Source organism: Leopardus geoffroyi, chromosome C1 (genome assembly GCF_018350155.1).
Source record: "Leopardus geoffroyi isolate Oge1 chromosome C1, O.geoffroyi_Oge1_pat1.0, whole genome shotgun sequence".
Classification (NCBI taxonomy): Eukaryota; Metazoa; Chordata; class Mammalia; order Carnivora; family Felidae; genus Leopardus; species Leopardus geoffroyi.
The window spans coordinates 94,680,696-94,702,547 of record NC_059328.1 but is presented as its reverse complement, the minus strand read 5'-3'; the positions used below and the strand labels follow the sequence as shown (position 1 = coordinate 94,702,547).

General features: G+C 42.3%; 1 protein-coding gene across 1 annotated transcript; it reads right to left on the bottom strand.

Moving 5' to 3' along the window:
• Positions 1 to 315: 315 nt before the first annotated feature.
• CD53 (CD53 molecule) lies at positions 316 to 21,100 on the bottom strand. The gene is made up of 8 exons (XM_045478607.1): positions 20,968 to 21,100; positions 6,936 to 7,015; positions 5,915 to 6,091; positions 4,379 to 4,453; positions 3,771 to 3,866; positions 3,165 to 3,245; positions 2,004 to 2,087; positions 316 to 1,186 (listed from the first exon to the last, which is right to left on the bottom strand). The coding sequence occupies exons 2-8, from the start codon at positions 6,996 to 6,998 to the stop codon at positions 1,115 to 1,117; spliced, it is 648 nt and encodes a 215-aa protein (XP_045334563.1). The 5' UTR covers positions 6,999 to 7,015; positions 20,968 to 21,100; the 3' UTR covers positions 316 to 1,114.
• Between the last annotated feature and the right edge of the window lie 752 nt (positions 21,101 to 21,852).

Here is a 21,852-nt window from a genome sequence, read left to right as displayed (position 1 = left end):
AACTGAGGCCGACCAAGAGGCATGTGAAAGATCTTGCAAGTACATCCTCTTCCAGTCCAGCCTTCAGATAAATGCAGCCCTGACTGACATAGTGATTGTAGTCATGTGAGAGACCACGAATCAGACTCACTCAGCTAAGCTGCTCCCAGGTTCACCACTCACCAAAAAGAACGTGAGATAATGTGTCTATGTTCTCAGCCACTAAGTTTGGGAATAATTTGTTATGCAACAATTGATAACTTATCGACTGCTGGGAGGACATTCAGACTGAGTCACAAAAAATATATTTCAGATATAAGAAAAAGAATGTAATGATTGAGATCACAAGCTATTTTGTTTATTGAAGAGTTAAAATAGTACATTAACAAAACCTTATTTGCTAGAGAAATAACACCAGAATTCTTATGAATGTGATTATCAGCTAAACCACCAGAGATACTGGTCCTGCTGAGTTCCTCCACAGCTATGTAAATCAAAGGCTGAGATTGGCTGAAGTCAGGATACAAATCACTAGACAGTTTCTTCTGGAAGGACAGAATGAATCAATAAGGCCCGTAATAAGGAAGTTGAAAGAAACCTTACCCTTTGGAGAAAGAGTACTCTGTCATTCCTGTAGCCAAGGCCCAGGCCCAGCCAAAAGGAAGCAGGGGGTAGTAACAGTGATCCAGTGAGTCTGGCCCCAGAACTCCCTTCAGTGTGTCTTTTTGCTTGACTTTGGAGAGTGGACAGGGCATCATTTGGAGGCTAGAGAGTTATTTGACAATAAGAAGATGCGAAGAATCAAGTCCCAGACTCATCCTTTGATCTTGAACCATTAGTGCCAGAGGTCTCTTGGCCTCTCATGTCTGAAAAATGGTCGGTATTAGTGTCACCACCTTGAGGGACATAGGTGTGTCTCCATGAGTGGGTGAATGATTGTTCTGGTGCTTGAGATGGGAAATGACTAGCAAACACATCTCTTCTCTGGTTGTATGAGACAGGGACCAAAACAGGGAAGAGATGAGAGGGGGACAAAGACACCAGGCCAAGAGGTGACCATTTAGGGCTTCATGCTATAAATGACTTTGCATTTCCAGAGATGAAATAAGCCTCTCCAGCACAAGGCAGTAGCGGGTCACAACCCTAGGGCCTGGCTGGTTTTATCAATCTGGCAGTTCAAGGTCAGCGCAAAGGACATCCCCAACACCTGAGAAAAGAGTTGGGAAAATATCAGGTCTTCATAGGAGAAGCCATCTCTCCCATAACCCCTGGGATTAGCCCTAGAGAAAAACAAAGTATTCCCCACACTGGAACCACCCTTCCTGCCATCACTTCCAATTCCTTCTCCATTCCCTTAGTTAGCTTTGGAAAGGCAGCGGGAGATGATGGTGCAAAAACAGTAGAGGATAGAGTGTTGGGACATCTTTGTCTCCTTAAGAAGTCACTTGTATAGTCAAGTTCTGCACAAGTCAACGCTGTGCAGTGAGCCATCTCTACACATGCCCTGGGACTCCTTGGTTTCCAAGCAGAGAAAAACTGTTTCCCCCTGAGCTTCTTGATCGCTATCTTAGTTATTCTGTGACACACCAAAAACACTTGTATATAAAAATAGTAGAAATGTCACATAATAAAAAATTTGCCCCTGACTTATCATGCTAAGCAGAGAAACAAGGAGGAAATTGATTGTAACTTCTATCAACTCCTGCTTAGCATACAAGGCCAAATTTTCATATAGAATGTTTATCTATTGCAAGCTTTTCCATCCCAGCTGAGTGAATGACCAAAGTAGGGGTCTGCTTGATGACTTTTAATTTGACTATGAAGCAATCATATCTCTTAGGGATAAGTTGACCCGATAGATCGGGATATTTTCTGTATGCCTCAAATTGGTAATGACATCATTTGCTACGTGACTGGGGAAGCTCATATTTATTGAGCATGTACTATATACCTGGTAGTGTTTTAAAACCTTACATGGCTTAAATAATTGAATCTTCATGATAGTCCTGTGGTTAAGTTCTTACCTGGATCACACATACACAGATAGTGATGATTCCAACATGCAGGAAATTGGAATGAAACCACTGTTTTGCTTTTGCATAGCAACCCTAGAAAAAATCACAAGTACAAATGATAACACTATATTATTTGACTTTATCAGGAGGCTAATTTCAGAAGATAGTTTCTATTTTGCCTTATGCCAAGAGACTTAGACCATTTCTATTTTCTTTCTATGGTTGAAGAAATAGGCTTCAAGCAGCAAACATTAAACAGAGCCCTTTCTGGTGTTGTTATCATTACAGTGACACCTGATGCAGAAGTCCTAGATCTTTGCACACTGAGTCAAAGTAGCTCCTGAGAAGCACCTCAGCAATAGATATCCTTAGGTTTTTTGAACTCTCACTGCTGACTTGGGATTACTAAAAGTGAATATAGCCCATGGAATTCTAGGTTTGGTTGCATCTCAGCTTCTGCTGAAATGTAAATCTATCATGGTCCTACCAAGCTCCAGGGAAGTTCTAGTTGGTGAGTGTTTCAGTCTTTCTTCACAGACCTAAAAATGTCTGGAGATTTTCAAAAAATCCCAAGGGTGCAATTCCCAAGGAATTTAGGAATTTGATCTTGAGGGAATGTGACCTTGGCTTCTTCTCTGGGCTTAATCTGGAGGTCCGAATTCAGTGGACTGGTTGTTTCAATAGTTCCGCCAACTATCTCTCTCCCCAACTCCTCACTCCTTCACTTATGATTCATTTCACCAAGGGGCTGGGTGATGCCTTCTCCAAGAAAGAAGAGCAGAGAAACAGGAAGAAGGAGAAGCTTTTCTAGCTCACCTTTACAAATTTCTCTTTCAACAATAAGACCTAATTGTTGCTCAAGAAAAATGTAGATCTACTACTGTCATCACATAAACCTTCCCCCCTCTAATGTAATAGTTTAGAGTAGCAAGATTTGTGATGGCCTTCCTAGTCTAAATGAGGCTGTTCCTTTTTTGTTTCTTTTGTCTAGTTGTCTGGACAACTTTTGTCTAGTTTGTTTAGTTACCTGGGTTGTCTCCCTGGCCTCTATTTTGTCCAAGGTTCCCTGTTTCTGGCGGGGACGATTAAGCTTAGTATGACTGGAGTTTCTAAGACAATTGAAAGTTTAACCAGAGAGATTAATAACAGAAATATTGCTTAAAACATTACCTGAACTTGTGGACCTTGGGGGCAAGATGCTGGTGGGTGACCGTTCCAATCACTTGTTCCATTGACACCACAACATTGCAGCTAAAAGCCAAACCCCCAAGAATGTGATGGTTAGAAAGTCAACAGAAAGAAAATTGAAACTTGGAGAGAAGGTGGCCCTTCATATCTGACTCTAGCCAAAAATCCAGAATTACCTGGGCTACTATGGCTCCTGAGAACAAAATACTTTCAAATCCATCATACATTTCCATCACATAAGGTTGCTTGAAGCAGAGAGGGCATATTTAATTTACTCACATTTTACACATGAAAAATTAAACACACAGCGGATTTAGTCTGACATGGTTGAGTCTTCCTTACGTCTCAGTAGGACTTAGATAATAAGCCTACCTAAGAATGGGAAGGATGAGAGAATGTAGACAATTTTGTACCAATCAAACTGATTCCTGTGCTCTCCAGTTTGTGACTGTTAAACATTATTCTGACTTAGGGACCGTGGACCTTAAATTCTGGAACTTTCAAGAAAGGAAGGTCCTTCTAACCCCCAGGGACTGAGGTTGGAAAATCAAATCTGATGGAGCTGAGGAGGATTTCATCTACACTCACCAATGACTGGATGGAATCCCACATCTCCCTGGTGCTGTTGTCCGAGCTGTATTTCTGGATGCTGGTAGTCAAGCTCTCAGACACATACTTATTCAGCTGGGCAGGCACATCCCAGCAGAGGAGACATTATAAAAAGCAGGTGAGTTCAAGGAATAAGCAATTTCTAGTATAGGCTAGTGGTTCCATTTGCTCCTCCCTTCCAAATGATCTCCTCAGAGCTAAGGGTGTGACAAGAGGGAGTATATATACAGGAAGATGGTGCGTGGTGGTGATCTCTTGCCCTTCCAGAACTCTAGTTTTTCAGAGGAAGAGGGACAACCAAAGCATGGGCTCTCTTAGGCATGGAGACAGACATTTTCTACTGGCAAACATGGAGAAAAGTAAGTAGGAGGAAGATAAACTTGTTTTTATAGCTCTTCCTATTCATGCTTCAAAGCATGACTCAATGGCAATCTCCTTTAAGAATTTTTTTCCTCTCCCCAGTTACAGTTGATTTTTCTTCTTCCATCCCTTTTCCACTTTGCTTCTACCTCTGTTATAGGATTTATTTGGGGCCAACTTCTTCCCTACGGCCAGAAATACAACGAGTTGTGCTCTTTGTAGCTTACCTTCTGTTCATAAACGAAGAGCAGGATGGCCAAGGTCACCTCCGCAAGGAGGATAATCAGCAGCAGGATAAAGAACTGAAGCAAAGCAAAGACATGCTCACAGCGCTGATTCCCATTCTTCCCTCACTCCCACACCACGCTGGAAACATCTAGGTGTGTCTTTGCACATGTGCAGAGGCTCCTGTTCCTGCCTGCTCGGACATTCATAAACCTTCTCTTGTTTTATGAGGGATGTGTGTCATCTTTCTACAACTAGACCCCAAGTCTCTGGAAGGCAGATCAACTGTCTTGTAACTTTGTTCTCCCCTTCCCATTGTGCCTACCCAATTCCAGGCGCATAATGCATATGCAATACTATTTGTTGAATCAATGAAGCAATTTTGGCATCGGCTTTTTGAAAGCTGAACAAAAGACCAGCAAACTAACCTATGTGCCTTTGGAGTTTGGGGCCTGGTCCTTTCTGCAAGATCAGGGCTAGTTTGGGGTGGGGGCAGGTGATAGTGGAAGTTGAGAGGAGCCCTGTACAGATGGGGAGAAGAGGTATTCTAGTCACCCTCCTAACCCTTATTTATCTCCAACTGGAGAAGCTTGCTCCCTCTACGCTAATCACACACCACAGAAAACACATTTTCACTTATTCCCTCTCCTTCACCTTTTTATCCCAACACTAATCTTGGCGGCTTTACCTTTTCCCTGTGTCTATCATCTCCCATCTTTTGCCATTAATCTGAGAGCTATCTGAGAACAGGGACTTCTTAATTCTATCTCTTGGCTCCAGTTTGAGTCGATTCATAAAGGAAAAGAGATTGACCAATGACTTAAGGAAGAACCAAGGCAATTGGGAACACTTACTTATGGACGGAGTGGCACTGTTACAGCAAGCACTATTCTGGGTCTACTAGAGCAACAAGGAGACTTCCTTCAGAGAGCTTACAAACAAAACCTGAGCCTAAGGTTCTCCTCAGGGTACTTAACTGACAGGGAGCAACTGAAAGGTTCTAGCATCTCTCATGTTAGATCACAATGGCTGCCACCTAGGCCTTCACCTAAGCTGAGTCATCACACTCTAGTGTGCCTTGTGCAGATCTGAGATAGAGAAGCATCTTCTGCCATTTTTAGGAGGGCCACAGTACTCAGAAGAATCTAGAGAGTAGATTTTCCACCACTTAGTGACTCTGACTCAGATCCTCAAAATACGTACTAATGTGAAGAGCACTTAGGCAGATGGATGACACTCGATTTCAACCAGACATGAAGAAATAAAATGCCATAAAGGGAAATTATGACGCGGGTCATTAGTAACACTGTGAAATGAATCCCAAGGAGGAAAGCAGTGTCCTCTGCCACCCATCCCTGGGATCCCAGTCAGAAACAAAATACTAGTGGTCTAGACAGACTCAGATGGTCTAAAGTGCCAATCTTATGTTCCTATGATTTCCCTGTGACCATAGATTAGCCACCAAGAAATATCTTGCCTGGGGCTTAGGGCATCACGTCCCTCTACCTAGGGTACCACATCTGCTGCAAAGGACTCACCGACATAAGCAGGCACTTGTTCTCCTTGATGGAGCCCATGCATCCCAGGAAGGCAACCACCATGATAATGGAGCCCACGATGACAAGCACATTGCCCAGTGGGAGGAAGGGGAGCAACCAGAGGTTGTTGTGGATCAAGAGATAGATCCCAAAGCCCAAAATGCAGCAGCCACAAAACTGAAAGAAAGAATTCCGCAACATGCTTGAATATCTGCTCACATTCTCACTTCAAATTAGAATCAGCTCTTTCCGTTGGTTCTATGGAGACTGTCATGAGCAACCTCTTTCCCCAGCTTTCCCCATGCATCCAGAAAAGAGGTGACCCTAGCTTCTTCCCGTGATGTCCTACGCATGCTTCATCCCACCCATATCAGATAGCAGGGGAAGCTCCTTCCTGTGAGTAATACAGTATCTTCGTGCTTCGAATCCCCCACTCCTCGTTCCCACAACGGCTTACACGTGGTCTTCCCTTTGGAAACCACAACCGTTAGAGGGGAGGCCCTGGGTGAGAAGTTGATCTTGCTAGGCAGAAAGCTAGAGAAGCCAAACTTTTAAGAATCTTCTCATAGACACTTGAGTACAAACCGATTCTCTGTTTGAAGTTCAATTGCTGAATTTGGTACAGTGAAACTTTCCCCAAAAAGGGGGCTTCCTTTTCAAACAGCTATTTGTCTAAGGGACTGGGGGGAGGGGAGAGCAAGAAAAAGAGTCCTTTATACACAGAACGTAGAGTGTCAGGTTTCTCACCCGTAGATGTCAGCAGTGAGCAGTAGTCGCCTAAAGTCCCCAGAGAGAGAAACAGCCCGCCTATAAATAACTGCACTGGTACTTTTCAATTGTATAAGTATATCCTATGGCAAGATGGGAAAAGGGGAGGAAATTATCACTCCCTTGTTCTAAGCTGGTTATGTCATTCCAACACGCATGGGTTGCTCTTCGTAGCAGACTCTTCAGTAGAGGACAGAGAAATAGAGTGTAGCCGGGAGGTGAGCTCAGTCACGCTCGGAAGAAACACACTTACCCAAAAGAGCAAGTTGAAGAAAAACAGAACGTACTTCAGCAATTTCAAGCCACTCATGCCCATGCTGGGATATTCTTGCCCTAAAAAGTGAAAGAAAAGAGGAGGTAAGTGACCTGGCACCAGAGAAGAGAGGACACAAATGTTCAGGGTTTAAAATCTCCAGCATCACCCTGGGTTTGAGCTGCGACTCTCCTCTGGGAAGTTTCCCCAAACTCCCGGATCTCTCGATCTCTGCATTGAGGTACCAATCGGTTTATCTTGGACACTCACTTTGGCTCCAATTCTGCAAGCCAAGAATGCTTACCGCTGAATTAGGCGCTGTAGAAGAAACCCATGGAGCTGCTCTCAGAGGAAAGTGAGTCACAGTGACACCACTAGGCCAATTCTCAGAGACTAGTGCTTGGGCACTCGCTCAAGAAGGTGACCAGGGGTCAGGCATTAATCAGCTGATTCATCAGCTGTGGAGAAGGTCAGTGACTTGATCAGCCTGTTCCTTAAATTCCCTGAGGTGCATGTACATACCACATGTGGTCTATAAACCTCTCCACATGAAAATGGGGGGGGGTAACCTATGTCTGATTCATTCTTTTACTGAAGCAACGTTTATGATGTTTTCTGTCCTAGATACAGTGAGAGATATAACCATGACTCTCCGGTACCTACCCTCCAGAAGATGTGAATCTTACAGCAGAGGTAAAACTGGCTAACCAATACCCAATGGAGAAATGAAAAAGGATAGAAATTGGAGCTTGATTTTTTTAAAAAATATAATTTCATTTCCCAGCAAGGACATTAATGAGCAAAGCCTCATCCTCAGTTCTAGAGATCTGGATACACAGTTGTGAATTTTCTGTCAGACACAGTTAGTTTCCCTAGAGTAACTCATATTTTAAAACTGCACATAAGACTGATTCATAAAGCAGAATGTCAATTTATTGTTTTTTTTCCCATTAGAACTATGCCTTTTCTAGTATATAGATTGCGTGTATAATCCATTGCTTCCACCCTCTTAACAGCAGCCAGAAATCAGATGGTCTTGAGGGATAGGTCATCCAGCCTGTCTAAGCCTCATGAGCTATTTGTATTCTACAATAGAATAATCTTCTCTGTTGGAAAGACCAAATACGGGGGTGCCTGGGTGGCTCAGTCGGTTGAGCGTCCGACTTCAGCTCAGGTCACGATCTCACGGTTCGTGAGTTCGAGCCCCGCGTCGGGCTCTGGGCTGATGGCTCAGAGCCTGGAGCCTGCTTCCGATTCTGTGTCTCCCTCTCTCTCTGCCCCTCCCCGATTCATGCTCTGTCTCTCTCTGTCTCAAAAATAAATAAACATTAAAAAAAATTAAAAAAAAAAAAAAAAAAGACCAAATACGTATACTTACTTGGTACTATTTTCCTTTTCCTTTACTTTGTCCTTCTCTTTCTCCTTCTCTTTCTTGTCTTGACCCTCAGGATTTTTCTTAATCCCCGTAATTTAACCCCATAATTTTTAACCCCCCATTTCCCCATAATTTTAACCAAGTTAAAACAAAATCGATTCGATTATAAATGTGTCTGGATATACTTGAGAGGTTAAAAAAAGGTATGACGATCTACTGCATAGTAGTAGAGGTAGTAGATCTACCTCTGCTATAGGTAGTAGCTTTGAGGTCAAACTTGAATTCAACTTCCACATATGCCACTAAGCAGCTACGTGAGACTTGGAAACTTACTTGACGTCTATAGTCACAATTTGTTCCTATGTAAAATGGGGTAAATACTTATGTCTCCTAGGGCGGGTGTAAAGATGAAGTGATCTTACAACAGAGACTGATATATGACCAGTACTCAGTAAGTGAAACCCATGATTATTTAGTCTTAAAGGAACTCTCTGGGAAGGGAGAAATGGAAAGATACTATTATAAGGTTCTCATGTGTGTTGTGGTAATGTCACTTGAGGATAGACTCTGGTGAGTTAGAGATGTAAAGTATAAACCATAAGGCAACCTCTACAATAACAAAACAAAGAATTGTAATTAATAAGCAAGCAAGGGAGATAAAAATTATTTTAAAATACTAGATTAATTGAAAGAAACCTAAAAAGAGGAAAAAGGAAACTGCTGTGGTCTGAATGTCTGTGTCCCCACAACATCCACATGTTGAAATCTTAATGCCCAATGTGATAGTGTTAGGAGGTGGAGCCTTTGGGAGGTAGTTAGGTCATGAGAGTAGAACCCTCCTGAATGGGATTAGAGCTCTTCTAAAAGAGACCCCAGAGAGCTTGCTAGCTCCTTCCACCTTGTGAGGACACAACAAAAGGTCTGCAACTCAAGAGTGGCCTCGCCTGACCATGTTAGCATCCTGATCTCAGACTTCCAGGGTTCAGAACTGTGAGAAGTAAATTTCTGTGGTTTGTAAATTACTCTGTCTGTAGTAGTGTGTTATAGCAACCTGCACAGACTAAAAGAAAAACAAAGAACAGATGGGGAAAATAGAAAGCGAATATTCTCAACTCTAGCCATATTAATAGCACAGTAAATGAAATGCTCTAAATATTCCAGGTATGACACAAGATAGCCAATTGGATTAAAGAACATTTAGTAATGAATTATCAGCAAGAGAAGTTAAGAAAACAATCTCATTTAAAATTTCATCAAAAAGAATAAAATGCTGGGGTGTCTGGGTGGCTCAGTCGGTTGAGTGTCCAACTTCCGCTCAGGTCATGATTTCACAGTTCATGGGTTTGAGCCCTACATCAGGCTCTCTGCTGACAGCTCAGAGCCTGGAGCCTGCTTTGGATTCTGTGTCTCCCTCTCTCTCTCTGCCCCTTCCCCGCTTGCTCTCTCTCTCTCTCTCTCTCTCTCTCTCTTAAAAAATAAACATTAAAATAAAATAAAATAAAATAAAATAAAATAAAATGAATAAAATGCTTAAGAATAAGTTTAACCAAAGTGGTAAAAGATCCTGGACACTGAAAACAACAAGAAACTGATGAAAGAAATGTAAGAAGACACAAATAAATGGAAATATATTCTATGCTCTTGGATTGGAAGAATTAATATTGTTCAAATGTCCATACCACCCAGAGTAATCCATGGATTAAATGTAACCCCTATAAGAATTTCAATGGCATTTTTCGCAGATACAAAATAAACAATCCTAAAATTTATGTGGAACCACAGAAGACCCTGAATAGCCAAAGAAGTCTTGAGAAAGAAAAACAAAACTAGAAGCATTTTATGTTTTAATTTCAAAATCTATTACAAAGCTATAGTAATTAAAACAGTATGATGGTGGCATAAAAACAAACACATAAATCAATGGAACAGAATATAAAGCCCAGAAATAAATCCATGCATATGTGGTTAATTTATTTACAGCAAAGGAGCCAAGCACATACAATGGGAAAAGGCAGTCTCTTCAATAAATTGTGTTTGGAAACCTGGACAGCCACATTGCGAATGAATTGAACTGGACCCCTATCTTCCACCAATCACAAAAATAAAATAAAAATGGCATAAATACTTGAATGTAAGACTTGGAATCACAAAACTCCTAGGAAAAAAACATGAAAGCTCCTTGACATTTAGTTTTGGCAAGGATTTTTCAGATATGATGCCAGAAACAAAGGCAACAAATGTAAAAATAAGCAACTGGTCTGTATCAATCTAAAAAGCTTCTGCACAGTAAAGGAAACCATCAACAAAATGAACAGACAACCTACTTAATGGGAAATAATATTTGCATCATATATCTGGGAAGAGGTTAATATTCACAATATATAAAGAACTCCTACAACTCGATAGCAATAAACAAAAAGTAAAATCTGATTTTAAAATGAGGAGAAGGGGGCGCCTGGCTGGCTCAGTTGGTTAAGCATCTGACTTTAGATTTTGGCTCAGGTCATGATCTCACAATTTGTGAATTCGAGCCTGCCTCAGGCTCCATGCTGACAATGCAGGGCCTGCTTGGGATTCTCTCTCTCTCCCTCTCTCCTTGCTCCTTCCCCACTCTCTCTTTCTTTCTCTCTCTCTCACAGTAAATAAATAAAACTTTTTTAAAAAATGCGCAGAGCAAGTGAATGGACATTTTTCCAAAAAAAGACACACAGGTGGACAACAGGTACATAAAAAGATGCTCAACATCTAACCACCGGGTTGGGAAATGCAATTCAAAACTGCAATGAGGTATCACCTCATACCTGTTAGAATGGCTATCATCAAAAAAATAAGAGATAACAAGTAATGACAGGACATGGAGAAAGACAACCTTCGTTGCACTGTTGGTGGGACTGTAAATTGGTTACAGCCACTATGGAAAACAGTATGGAAGTTTCTAAAAAAAAAAAAAAATTACAAATAGAACTACCCTATGATCCAGCAATCCCGCTTCTGGGTATATATCCAAAGGAGAGGAAATCACGGTCTCAAATATCTGTAGCCCCATGTATATTGTAACATTATTGACAATAGCCAAGACAGGAAAACAACCTAGGTCCAAACTTCAATAAAGAAAATGTGGTATAAATATACAAAAGAACATTGTTCAGCCATGAGAAAGAAGAAAATCCTCCCATTTGTGACAACATATTCTCAAAACTCAGAAGACAAAGAGTCCCATTTAAAAATGGACAGGGCACCTGGGCAGCTCAGTCAGTTAAGCATCCAACTCTTGATTTCGGCTCGGGTCAGGATCTCACCGTTGTGAGATCTGAGACTGAGCCCCATGTTGGGCTCCCCACGCAGTGTGGAGCCTGCTTGGGATTCTCTCTCTCCCTCTTCTCTGCCCCTCCCCCTGCTTGCACGCGCGCTCTCTCTCAAAATAAATAAACATTTTTTGAAAATAAATAAAAATGGACAAAAGACATGAACAGAGAGTTCACCAAAGAAGACACATGGATGGAGAATATGTACGTGAAAAAGTACTCTACTTCATTAATCATCAGGGAAATGTAAATTGGGGAAACGAGATACCCGTACCTCCTAGAGCGGCTAAAATGAAAACAAAAACAAACAAACAACAACAAAAAAACCAAAGACAAAAAACTGACCATACCAGGGACTGATACGGCTGTGGTTTTGGTGAAAATGTAAAATGGTATATCCACTTTGAAAAACATTTTGCCAGTTTGGTGAAAAGCTAAACATACACTTATCACATGATTCAGCCACGCCACTCCAAAGAATTTACCAAGAGAACAAAAAGCATATGGTCATACAGACTTATCCAAGAATGTTCATTGCAGCTTTATCTGTAATAGCCCCAAACTGGAAACAACCCAAGGTCCATCAACAGATGAATAGAAAAACAAGTTGATATAGCTATCAAATGGTGCACTGCTCTGGAGAAAATAAAGACTCAACTGTTGATCCACAACACAGCGGTGATGAATCTCCAAATAATTATGGTGGGTGAACAAAGACAGAAAGAAGACCCATACTGTATGATTCCAGTTCTATACCATTCTGGAAATGAAAACTGATATATAGCAACAGAAAGCAAGCAGATCAGTCATTGGGGACGGAGGTAGAGGAAAGTGATGGTAGTGGCAGTGTTAGATAAATAAAAGGAGAATAGAGACAGGCAGGAGAAAGGGATGGCAAAAGACCACAAATGATCTTTTGGAAGTGATGAATATGTTACCTTGACTGTCGTGAGAGTTTTAGGCATGTACGCATATGTCAAAAGGCCCTTCCTAATTTGTTCCTGTCCATTTCTCCAAACTTGTGGCAACATCCCCTGTCTAGAGAGCAACACTGAGTACTTGTTTTAGTGGCTCCTTCTTTACCTGTGCCCTTTGCTGGAATTTGTCCCTTTTTCTCCCTCTGACCCCTTACTTTGGTTAGCCACTATTCATCCTGACACTCGGCTCCAGTGTCACTCTTCCGGGAAGCCCTCTCTGATTGTGTCTACTTCTCCACACCCCAGCCTACGCCCCACAAGGAGTGCCTGTAATACCTACACATCTCCATTATTGCCCTAGCCACTTGGTCTTATAAGTATCTCTTTCCTCTCTGGAATGTGAGCTCCTTGAGGGTAGGAACTAGTTTATTCATCTTTGAATCCTCGAGATCTTACACAGTCCCCTGATCACACTAAAAAAAAGTGCGATTCTTCAATAAACCTTTGTCCATTAACCCTAAATAAGCTGATGGAGTGGAATAAACGTGACACGGCAGCATCCGAAGCCTTGGGCTTGAGATTTATGCAGCAAGAAGCTAAACTTTTGGACGTGGGCCAATAACTTACACAGAAGGTTGGGCCAGGTGCCTCCTAAGGTCACCTCTTCCCCAACATCCTGGGATTCTGTGAGACCTGCTTCAGGCCCCCGTAATTGAAGTGTCCACAGAGCACCAACTAATGAGGCAGCCAGAGACCTGCAAATAGCCCTCCTGATTCTTCCCTTCGACAGGAAGAAAAACCTCTTGTTTCTCTTTCCATGATTTTCCACTTGCTGAGACTCCCACCAGTTGAAGGAGAAAAGCTGCCTATTTGGTGGAGATGGTCACTACTTTCACCACACGCAGCGATGGCCCCACTTTTTGTATTAACCCAGATAGAACAGCACTCTGCTCCCCCACCCCCCCCCACCCCGCTTTCTTCCTTGTGACTGTGCCAGTTATGAGCCCCTGCCCCTTCCGACCCCACGGTCTGGAAGAACTGATATCTCTCTGCAGTCAGAATCTGTGGCCCAGCCCCATGACTCATGGTTCAGTGAAGAAAGTCCCTGACATCAGCTTCCTGTGATGAAACTGCAGTTAGCTGTGGCCATCTCCCACGGCCCGCTGTGGAGGCCAGGGATGAAGCTCACTTTTTAGTTTCCACCAAGCAATGATCTTGGGCTAGTAAACCATCGTGTGCATACCTAGTTCAATCCCTCCCCCTTTTTTAAACCCATACTTGCGGGGTCTTCAAATCTAGTCTTGAATGCAGTCAAGCTTAGGAATGGCTAAGGTTGGGGGGTACCTGTGTGGCTCAGTCAGTTAAGCGTTCATCTCTTGGTTTTGGCTCAGGTCATGATCTCTTGGTTTGTAAGTTTGAGCCCCACCTCGGGCTCTGCGCTGACAGCGTGGAGCCTGCTTGGGATTCTCTCTCTCCCTCTCTCTCTCTGCTCCTCCCCTGCTCTTGTGTACTCTCTCTCTGTCTCAAAAATAAATAAATAAATGAGTAAACAAACAAACAAACTTAAAAAACAAAGAAGTGGCTAAAAACAAACTTAAAAAACAAGAAAGTGGCTAAGGTTGGGACAGAAGCTTCCAGAAGCTATCAATTCAATACAGCCTTATGTGATCCATTCTTGGAACCACAGTAAGATAGCTTCGGTGTTACACAGCCTGTTATATTTATGAGATGTTAATAAGTGTTCCCCAAACAAAATCAAGCAAACAAAATCATAGGGACTGAAAGGAATCCATGGTCAAATAATTTTGGAAGTAAACAGGATTAAATAAAAATAAAAGAAAAAGCAATAAATAGTTCTTTTAATGAACGACTTCTGAGCAACTGGTCATACGCTAATGTACATTGTTACCACACACCTGTTCTTACAAGATTACTTATAATAACTCAAAGGACATGGTATTCCATGGAACACAGTTTGATAAAGACTAGTAATGGAATCAGATGGACCTAGCTTTGAATTCTGGTAGTGCTGCATGCCAGCAATATGGCCTGGGGTAACCTGTGTAACCTCTCTTTCACAACTGTCTCATCTTTAAAATAGTGATATTCACATACGGTTCATGGGGTGTTCAGGGGGTTAGATGAGATAACATTTCCTGGATGGCTCAGCATCAGAGTGCTTGGTTCAGTGAACACTGACTAAAAGATCGTTTATTTATTTTTTGAGTGAAAATGTGTTTTCTCTTTTTTGTGTATTTTATTGTATTTATATTAAATATAATTTATTGACAAATTGGTTTCCATACAACACCCAGTGCTCATCCCAGCAGGTGTCCTCCTCAATGCCCATCACCCACTTTCCTCTCTCCCCCAACCCCATCACCCCTCAGTTTGTTCTCAGTATTTAAGAGCCTCTATGGTTTGCCTCCTTCCCCCTCTGTAACTTTCCCCTCCCCAACCACTTTCCTTCCCCCCTGGTCTTCTGTTAAGTTTCTCGGGATCCGCATATGAGTGAAAACATATGGTATCTGTCTTTCTCTGCCTGACTTATTTCACTTATTTCACTTATTTCTCTGCCTGACTTATTTCACAGTGTAACACTCTCCAGTTCCATCCACATTGCTACAAATGGCCAGATTTCATTCTTTCTCATTGCCAAGTAGTATTCCATTGACTATATAAACCACATCTCCTTTATCCATTTGTCAGCTGATGGACATTTAAGCTCTTTACATAATTTGGCTGTTATTGAAAGTGCTGCTATAAACATTGGGGTACAAGTGCCCCTATGCATAAAAGATCAAGTTTAGAGCTTCCCTACCAGTCCATTCCTAAGGGCAACCCCAGGCTTCCTGCTAGATTTTCAGGAATAAAATACATCAGGGACCAGAAGGCCTTTAATAATCCTTTGCTTGATTCATTTTTGGGTAAACACTTAAAAAAAAATCTTTGTTGGGGCGCCTGAGTGGCTCGGTCGGTTAAGCATCCGACTTCGGCTCAGGTCATGATCTCATGGTCTGTGGGTTCAAGCCCCGCATTGGGCTCTGTGCTGACAGCTCAGAGCCTGGAGCCTGTTTCAGATTCTGTGTCTCCCTCTCTCTGTGACCCTCCCCCGTTCATGCTCTGTCTCTCTCTGTCTCAAAAATAAATAAACGTTAAAAAAAAAAAATTTAAAAAAAAATCTTTGCTCACCCTCTGCAAAAAAATTCAAACAATAAAGAAAGTACAAGTGTAAAGCATAAAAATCTTCTGAAACCCTATATCCAAAGATAACCACAACTGACATTTTTGGTGAACACCTGTCTAGACATTTTTCTCTATGTGGATCTATTTGCCAATTTACACAGAAGGACAAGATATTCATCAAGGTGACTGTTGGCTTCCTATCCATTTCTACACAGAGACTGTAGAGGTTTGTGGTTCATCAGTGAAGGAAAGTGGGGCCTTGATTCACACAAGATTTTTCTAAATAGGAAAGAAAATCTGTTCTCAAAGAGGGCCCACAAGTTCAGGCCAAAATAAATTTAAATAGATGATGGAGTTCACTGAACCCTGTACAATGCCAAGTTCTTCACAAATAAATCTTATTTCCTGGTGCAAGGTCACCCAGCTAATGAACAGCAAACATAGGGCACAAGGCAAGGTCTCGCAGCCTCCTAGCCCACCTTCCTTCTGCTGCCCCAGGCTCCATGTTGTGTCTCTCACTTCCCAATCCAACTCACAGCCCTGCAGTGTGAGGAGCCCCAGGAGGACTCCTTCCATCCTTCAGCGTGAACCCCTGTGAGCAGTGGCTGAGGAGGAATGGGGGTTATGTAAGTATGTCTCTTTGAGGAAGTAATAAGCAATTTCAGGGGGAGGCGTGATACTCAAATAAAACCACACCAAACCATCCACGTTGATGCATTAGTTTCCCCTCATTTCTCCGTCACTTGGTCCAAGGAATGTGTTTGTCATCTTAGTTCTCCCCAAAATTGTGGTCTGGTGAAAACTTTTTCCTTTTCAAAGCTGCGATCAGGGAGAGAAATTAGTGATCTGTAGAAGAGAGAAAGAAGGAAGAAGCGAAGAGGAGGGAAAAAATGAGGAAAGACAAATCCAGATGATCTTGGAGGCTCATTTCTTAGAGGTTGTGTTTCCCTTTGCTAAAAGTATGTGGAGGTTTCCTGTGAAGGGTCCCTGTCCTAGAAACCCATCTATGGGTGCATTCAGGCAAGCTATGTCCAAAGCAAGCACGTTTCTCTGTAGGATAATTAAAGCTGCTTATGTAGTATTCCCATAAAAAGTTTGAATAACCTGAATCCAGTAATGAAGAAACAGGAGACAACCAAATATAGAGACATTCTAGAAAATAGCTTACCTCTACGCTTCAAGAATATCAATGTCATGAAATACAAGGAAAGACTTAGAAATTGTTCCAAGCAGAAGGAGGCTGAAGAAACAGGACAGGTAAAAGCAATGTGTGATCAGAGGTTTCCAGTCTCCATAAAGATACTAATGGGATACTAATTCAGATGCAATCTGAATAAAATCTATAGATTGTTAACAGTATTGCATCAGTGTAAATTGCCTATTTTGATGAATATAAAGTGGTTATGTAAGAAAATGCTTTTGTTTGTAGAAAATACACGGTAAAGTACTCTGTGGGAAAGGATATTAGGCCAGCAATTACCCCCAAAGAGAAAGTCAAGAAAGGATAAAGAAAATGTGATAAAAGCTTACTATTTGGGAAACCTAGGGGAAGGGGGGTTCAGAAATTCTTGGTAGTGTTTTTGCAAGTTTTCTTTAAGTCTGAATTTAAAGAGACAGAGAAGGAGTTGAATATGAGTAAATAATCTAAGGAATTCTGATCTTTAAGTCATTACATCACATAATTCCCTAATGGTATAAATACTGAGATTCCACAGGAGCTGTTTTTAGAAGAACAAACCACGGGATGATTCTTTAGAGCCTCTATTTGCTCCTGATATAGATTATTAAGCCATGAGTCCAAATTTAAAAGACATGAGGTATCAAAATGATTTCTCACCCCCATTCCTCAATCCAGTTCTCCTGAAATATAAAATGTCAAACAAAACTTTGAAAATTAAATATATTTTAAATATTTGATTTGTTAGCATCTTGATGTCAGATCAACTGGATTTATAATTAAGTCATGTTCTTTATGTTTGCTCATGTTAAAGTGTACTGGAGATTTCTTTATGTTTATAAGGAAGTTTATAAGGAAAGAGAGTATAGTATAATGGGGAGGAAGGAGCATCCCATTGAGAATCAGGAATTACTATTTAGTTGTATGATTTTGGACAAGTTTCACCCTACCTGGAAAATAACCAGTTTAGAATGTTACAAGAATAGCTAACATTTCCTGGGGTCTCACTATGAGCTGAACACTTTATTTGGACTTTAATAACCCCTAAATTCCACTGAAGTAACAACATTCTCACACTTGGAAAATAGTGCTCTATTTGGAATGATGACAGCTCTTGGCCATAGCTATGATGTACTGATGTTACTGCTTGGGTAGGAAGCCTCCTGTGTGCTTGCGACGTGGGGACTGAATAGAGGACTTGCCTCTGTACCCCAACACAGAGGTCTGAACGCTCACCCAATGGCTTTGGAAATGGCTCCCTTCTTCTCAAAGAAGAAAGCTGTGTCCAGACAGCTTTCCAACAGTCACACTCCAGCTGCAGTCCTTGCCTCCTCTGGCCCAGCAGCCACCCTGGAGGCCTACTGTGTGTAGCAGTCTTCTCTCTCTGTTTCTTTGCTTCAGGATTTTGTACCTGCAGGGGCTCTTGGGGCCCGGGGCTTCCTGAGTGCAGATACCCAGTCTGTGGGCCCGGGGTGATCTGCACACCCTGGGTACTCAGTACAGGAAGTGCTGGGGGAGGACTAATATAAGAACACAAACCAAACCACTGTAACTAAATCAACATAGCGTTTCCTGGAACAGAAGCCGAGAGAGAGAGAGAGAGAGAGAGAGAGAGAGAGAGAGAGGCCATAACCTCGAAAAAAGCTCCGAGCTTCACCCTAATCTGAGGGAAATCGAGATTGAGGAGTAAAAAATCTGCCCCTTCACCCTCATTTCAGGCCACATCCTATCAATACTGACATCTCAGCGTACCCCTAGACCTACGACCCACCCAGTTGTTTGGTCTTGCTTCTCACTTTCAGGTTCAAGGGTTCTAGATCCAAGGCAGAGAGGGAGATTTCCACTTCCTGTGCTCCTGCAGCCACGGCTTGCACTACAGCCTGACTTGCTTACTCTCATTTCAAATATGTCTGGGGGGTGGGAGGGTCACACTTCTTTAAGTGTGCATATACTGTGCCCCACCTGGAACGCCGTTTACCCCCCGTCTCCATAGCAAAGTCATCCTTCTTTGAAAACGACCCAAAGCAGTCACTTCCTTCCCACGGCACACTCCAACATGCCTACCACATTTTGTGCACTTACCCTCCATTGCAGAAAAGATCACATTGTGCTGTATTTGTGTGTGGTCGTGTCTGTGCTCCATACCAGAATCTACAAACGCTTTGAGATTGATAAGCACCAGCTTTCCCTGTCTCCAGCACTTAACACAACGCTTAGCTGTTCTTATGCTGTGGGCTGGGGCTGAGGAAGGGGAACAGGTTTCAGATCTGGTGTCTGAAGCCCTCTGGGTGGTCAGAGGTCAACCAGAGGACACCAGGAATCAAAGACCAATGGAGCTTGATCTTGCTGGTTTGTGCCGGTCAATTACCAAAGGAGAAGTGGCTTAGCAGCCGCAAGTGCACAGGGATGGGCTTTGAATCATTCCCTGTGGGCATAAAGGCGCCCAATCCTTTCATTTAAAGGCTAAGTACTCTTAATTGGCTCACAGGGAAAACAACACAGGAAATCATGCTTCAGCTCAGTCTCTGCTCCAAACCGACCGCAATTTCAAAATAGTGCAGATTCTGGTGGAGACTGAGAAGTAAAACTTCTTTGTTCAGCCAGCAGCTAAGACTCTGCCTTTGCTCAGTTGCCTTTCCACAGCACTTACACATCTGATATCATACACATACACATACACATACACATACACATACACATACACATACACATCTGATAACATACACATCTGATATCTCTTATCTTCCACAGGAGTTCCTGAAGGGCAGGACTATTTTCAGGACCAATCTCTACCTTGCTACTCTGCCTCCCCACCAGTATCTTCCAGAGCACAGCGCCTGGCTCCAGGAGGCACTGAACATATGATTATTAAATGAATTCATTAAAAAGTCTGATCTTGGGTGCGTCAGTCAGTAGAGTATGCAACTCTTGATCTCGAGGTTGTAAGTTCAAGCCCCACGCTGGGTGTAGAGATTACTTAAAACAAAATCTTAAATAAAATAAAAATTTTTAAATTTTTGGCTCAGTGGCCCCTGAGGTGCTTTGCGAATCTAAAGCCCTCGGTGGCATTGCTATCCCTCATTGTTAGGTGGGTGGGTATGGTCCTTGAGGACTTTTCTGTCTCCTCCAGGGTATGATCAGTTGAGGTTCTTGCGGGTCTTGGAAGGAGAAAGCTCTGATATTCTGTGTTTCCTGTGGTCACCTGACATCCAGTAACTACTATGGTGGTCACAGACCACCAGGACCAAAGCTTGGCCATGACTTTCCGAGTCCAGGAGGCCACAGTCATTCGTTACATGGCGTGAATTAGAAATGGTTACAATATCAAGTTTTGTTGGTTGGTGCATGTCATATTATGTTTATCAATATTTACATTTTGTATACTGAATGTATACATTTGGCAGGGTTTGGCTGAACCCTGAGGATCACAATGTTCTTTCTTCTATTTGAAAACAATCAATCTAAGCATCTCTTAGGCGCATTCAGTTTTTACCTCTTGATATACAGGCAGTGGGCATTCTCTGTGTTCCTGACTCTGAGCTGGGTGTTGTCATTTGTAGCTGTCCTTCTATTTAGTGGCTCTGAGAAATCACAGTGAGATTCATAAAAATTTGTAAAATTAAGAACTGCCATCTTCTGGCTGCCTTTCTTAAGGCTCTGGCTGTTGGCTCTCTCCTCACCTTAAAATCACAAGATCGGTCTTCTAAGAGACCTGAACATGTATGAAATCTCCACAATTTCATGTCACACAGAGGGCTCCAGACATCAGAAATGACTACACACAAAAAGTCAAGTTCTGAAGCAACTTAAGCATATAAATGCCCTGACCCAAAGAGGTATCAGATAATGCGAACCAATTAATTGAAAAGTCTTTCTGGCCTGCTTGCCTTTTGAGGGGTGCTAGGATCTTGGTCTTTCTACCTTCATGCACTAAATATCTGTGAAATAGAAGTTGCAGGAGGTTTTAGGCTTACTAGAGAGATCTACGGAGACTCCTAAGAAGATACCCTATCCCACACAGTATGGTTCAGGTCTTTGCCCTCAAGTCCAATGAAAATATCACCAATCTTACCTTTTGCAGGCACTTTCGCTCAGTTCTTCAGGCAGGATTGGTGATTATACTTGAAATGGCCACGACAAGGCTGGTAACACGGATGTCCGGGGCTATTTGTGTAAAAGGAGAAGTGAATGGAAAATAAATGTGCTCACGCTGTGACGACAGGAAGCCCAGTTGAAGAGAGGGAGGAAGTGAGGCTCTGCCCACCTTCTTGAGCCTCAAGAGGTACAGAGATACTCCTTCTCCCGTGGCCTGTTAAACACCTACTCCCACGACCCACACAAATAACTAAATTTGTTTCTATGAAACCCATGAGAAGTCAAAGATCGAGCTGGTCCAGGCACTAATCGGTGAGCACTTGTGGGTTCTAGGGTGATTTGGGCATTGATTTTTGTCTAGAAAAACTCAGTGCTTCTCAATCGAGGTGACATCTCAGAATTACTTGTGGATCTGCTCAAGAATAAGTATGCCTGGCTCTCCATTTGGTAGACTGAGACTGGAGTAGAACCCAAGAATAATTATTTTTAAAAGTTTTCTAGGACTGAGACAGGAATGTGTCTTAAGGCCCTTGGCCTTCTCCCCACCCTCTCTCCAGCTGCCTTCCAGAAGATCTCTCATCTCCTGTTGAATTGGGCTGCCGTTTCTAGACTTCTGTGTCTCAGAAGTTGGATTTTCCTTGTTTAAGGTTATCGTCAAGGGTAAACCCCAAGACACAATCCAAAGGACACTAGTAGAAATGATTTGGTTAGTAAAGGGAGCCCCAGATTTAGGACCCAAAGCTCTGGGTTTCAATTCCAGCTTTATCTCTTCCAACTCTGTGGTACAACCTCAGCCTCTCCCCTTCAGTTTATTCATGGTAACATCTAATAATAATCCTTCTAGATATTTACTGTTATATCC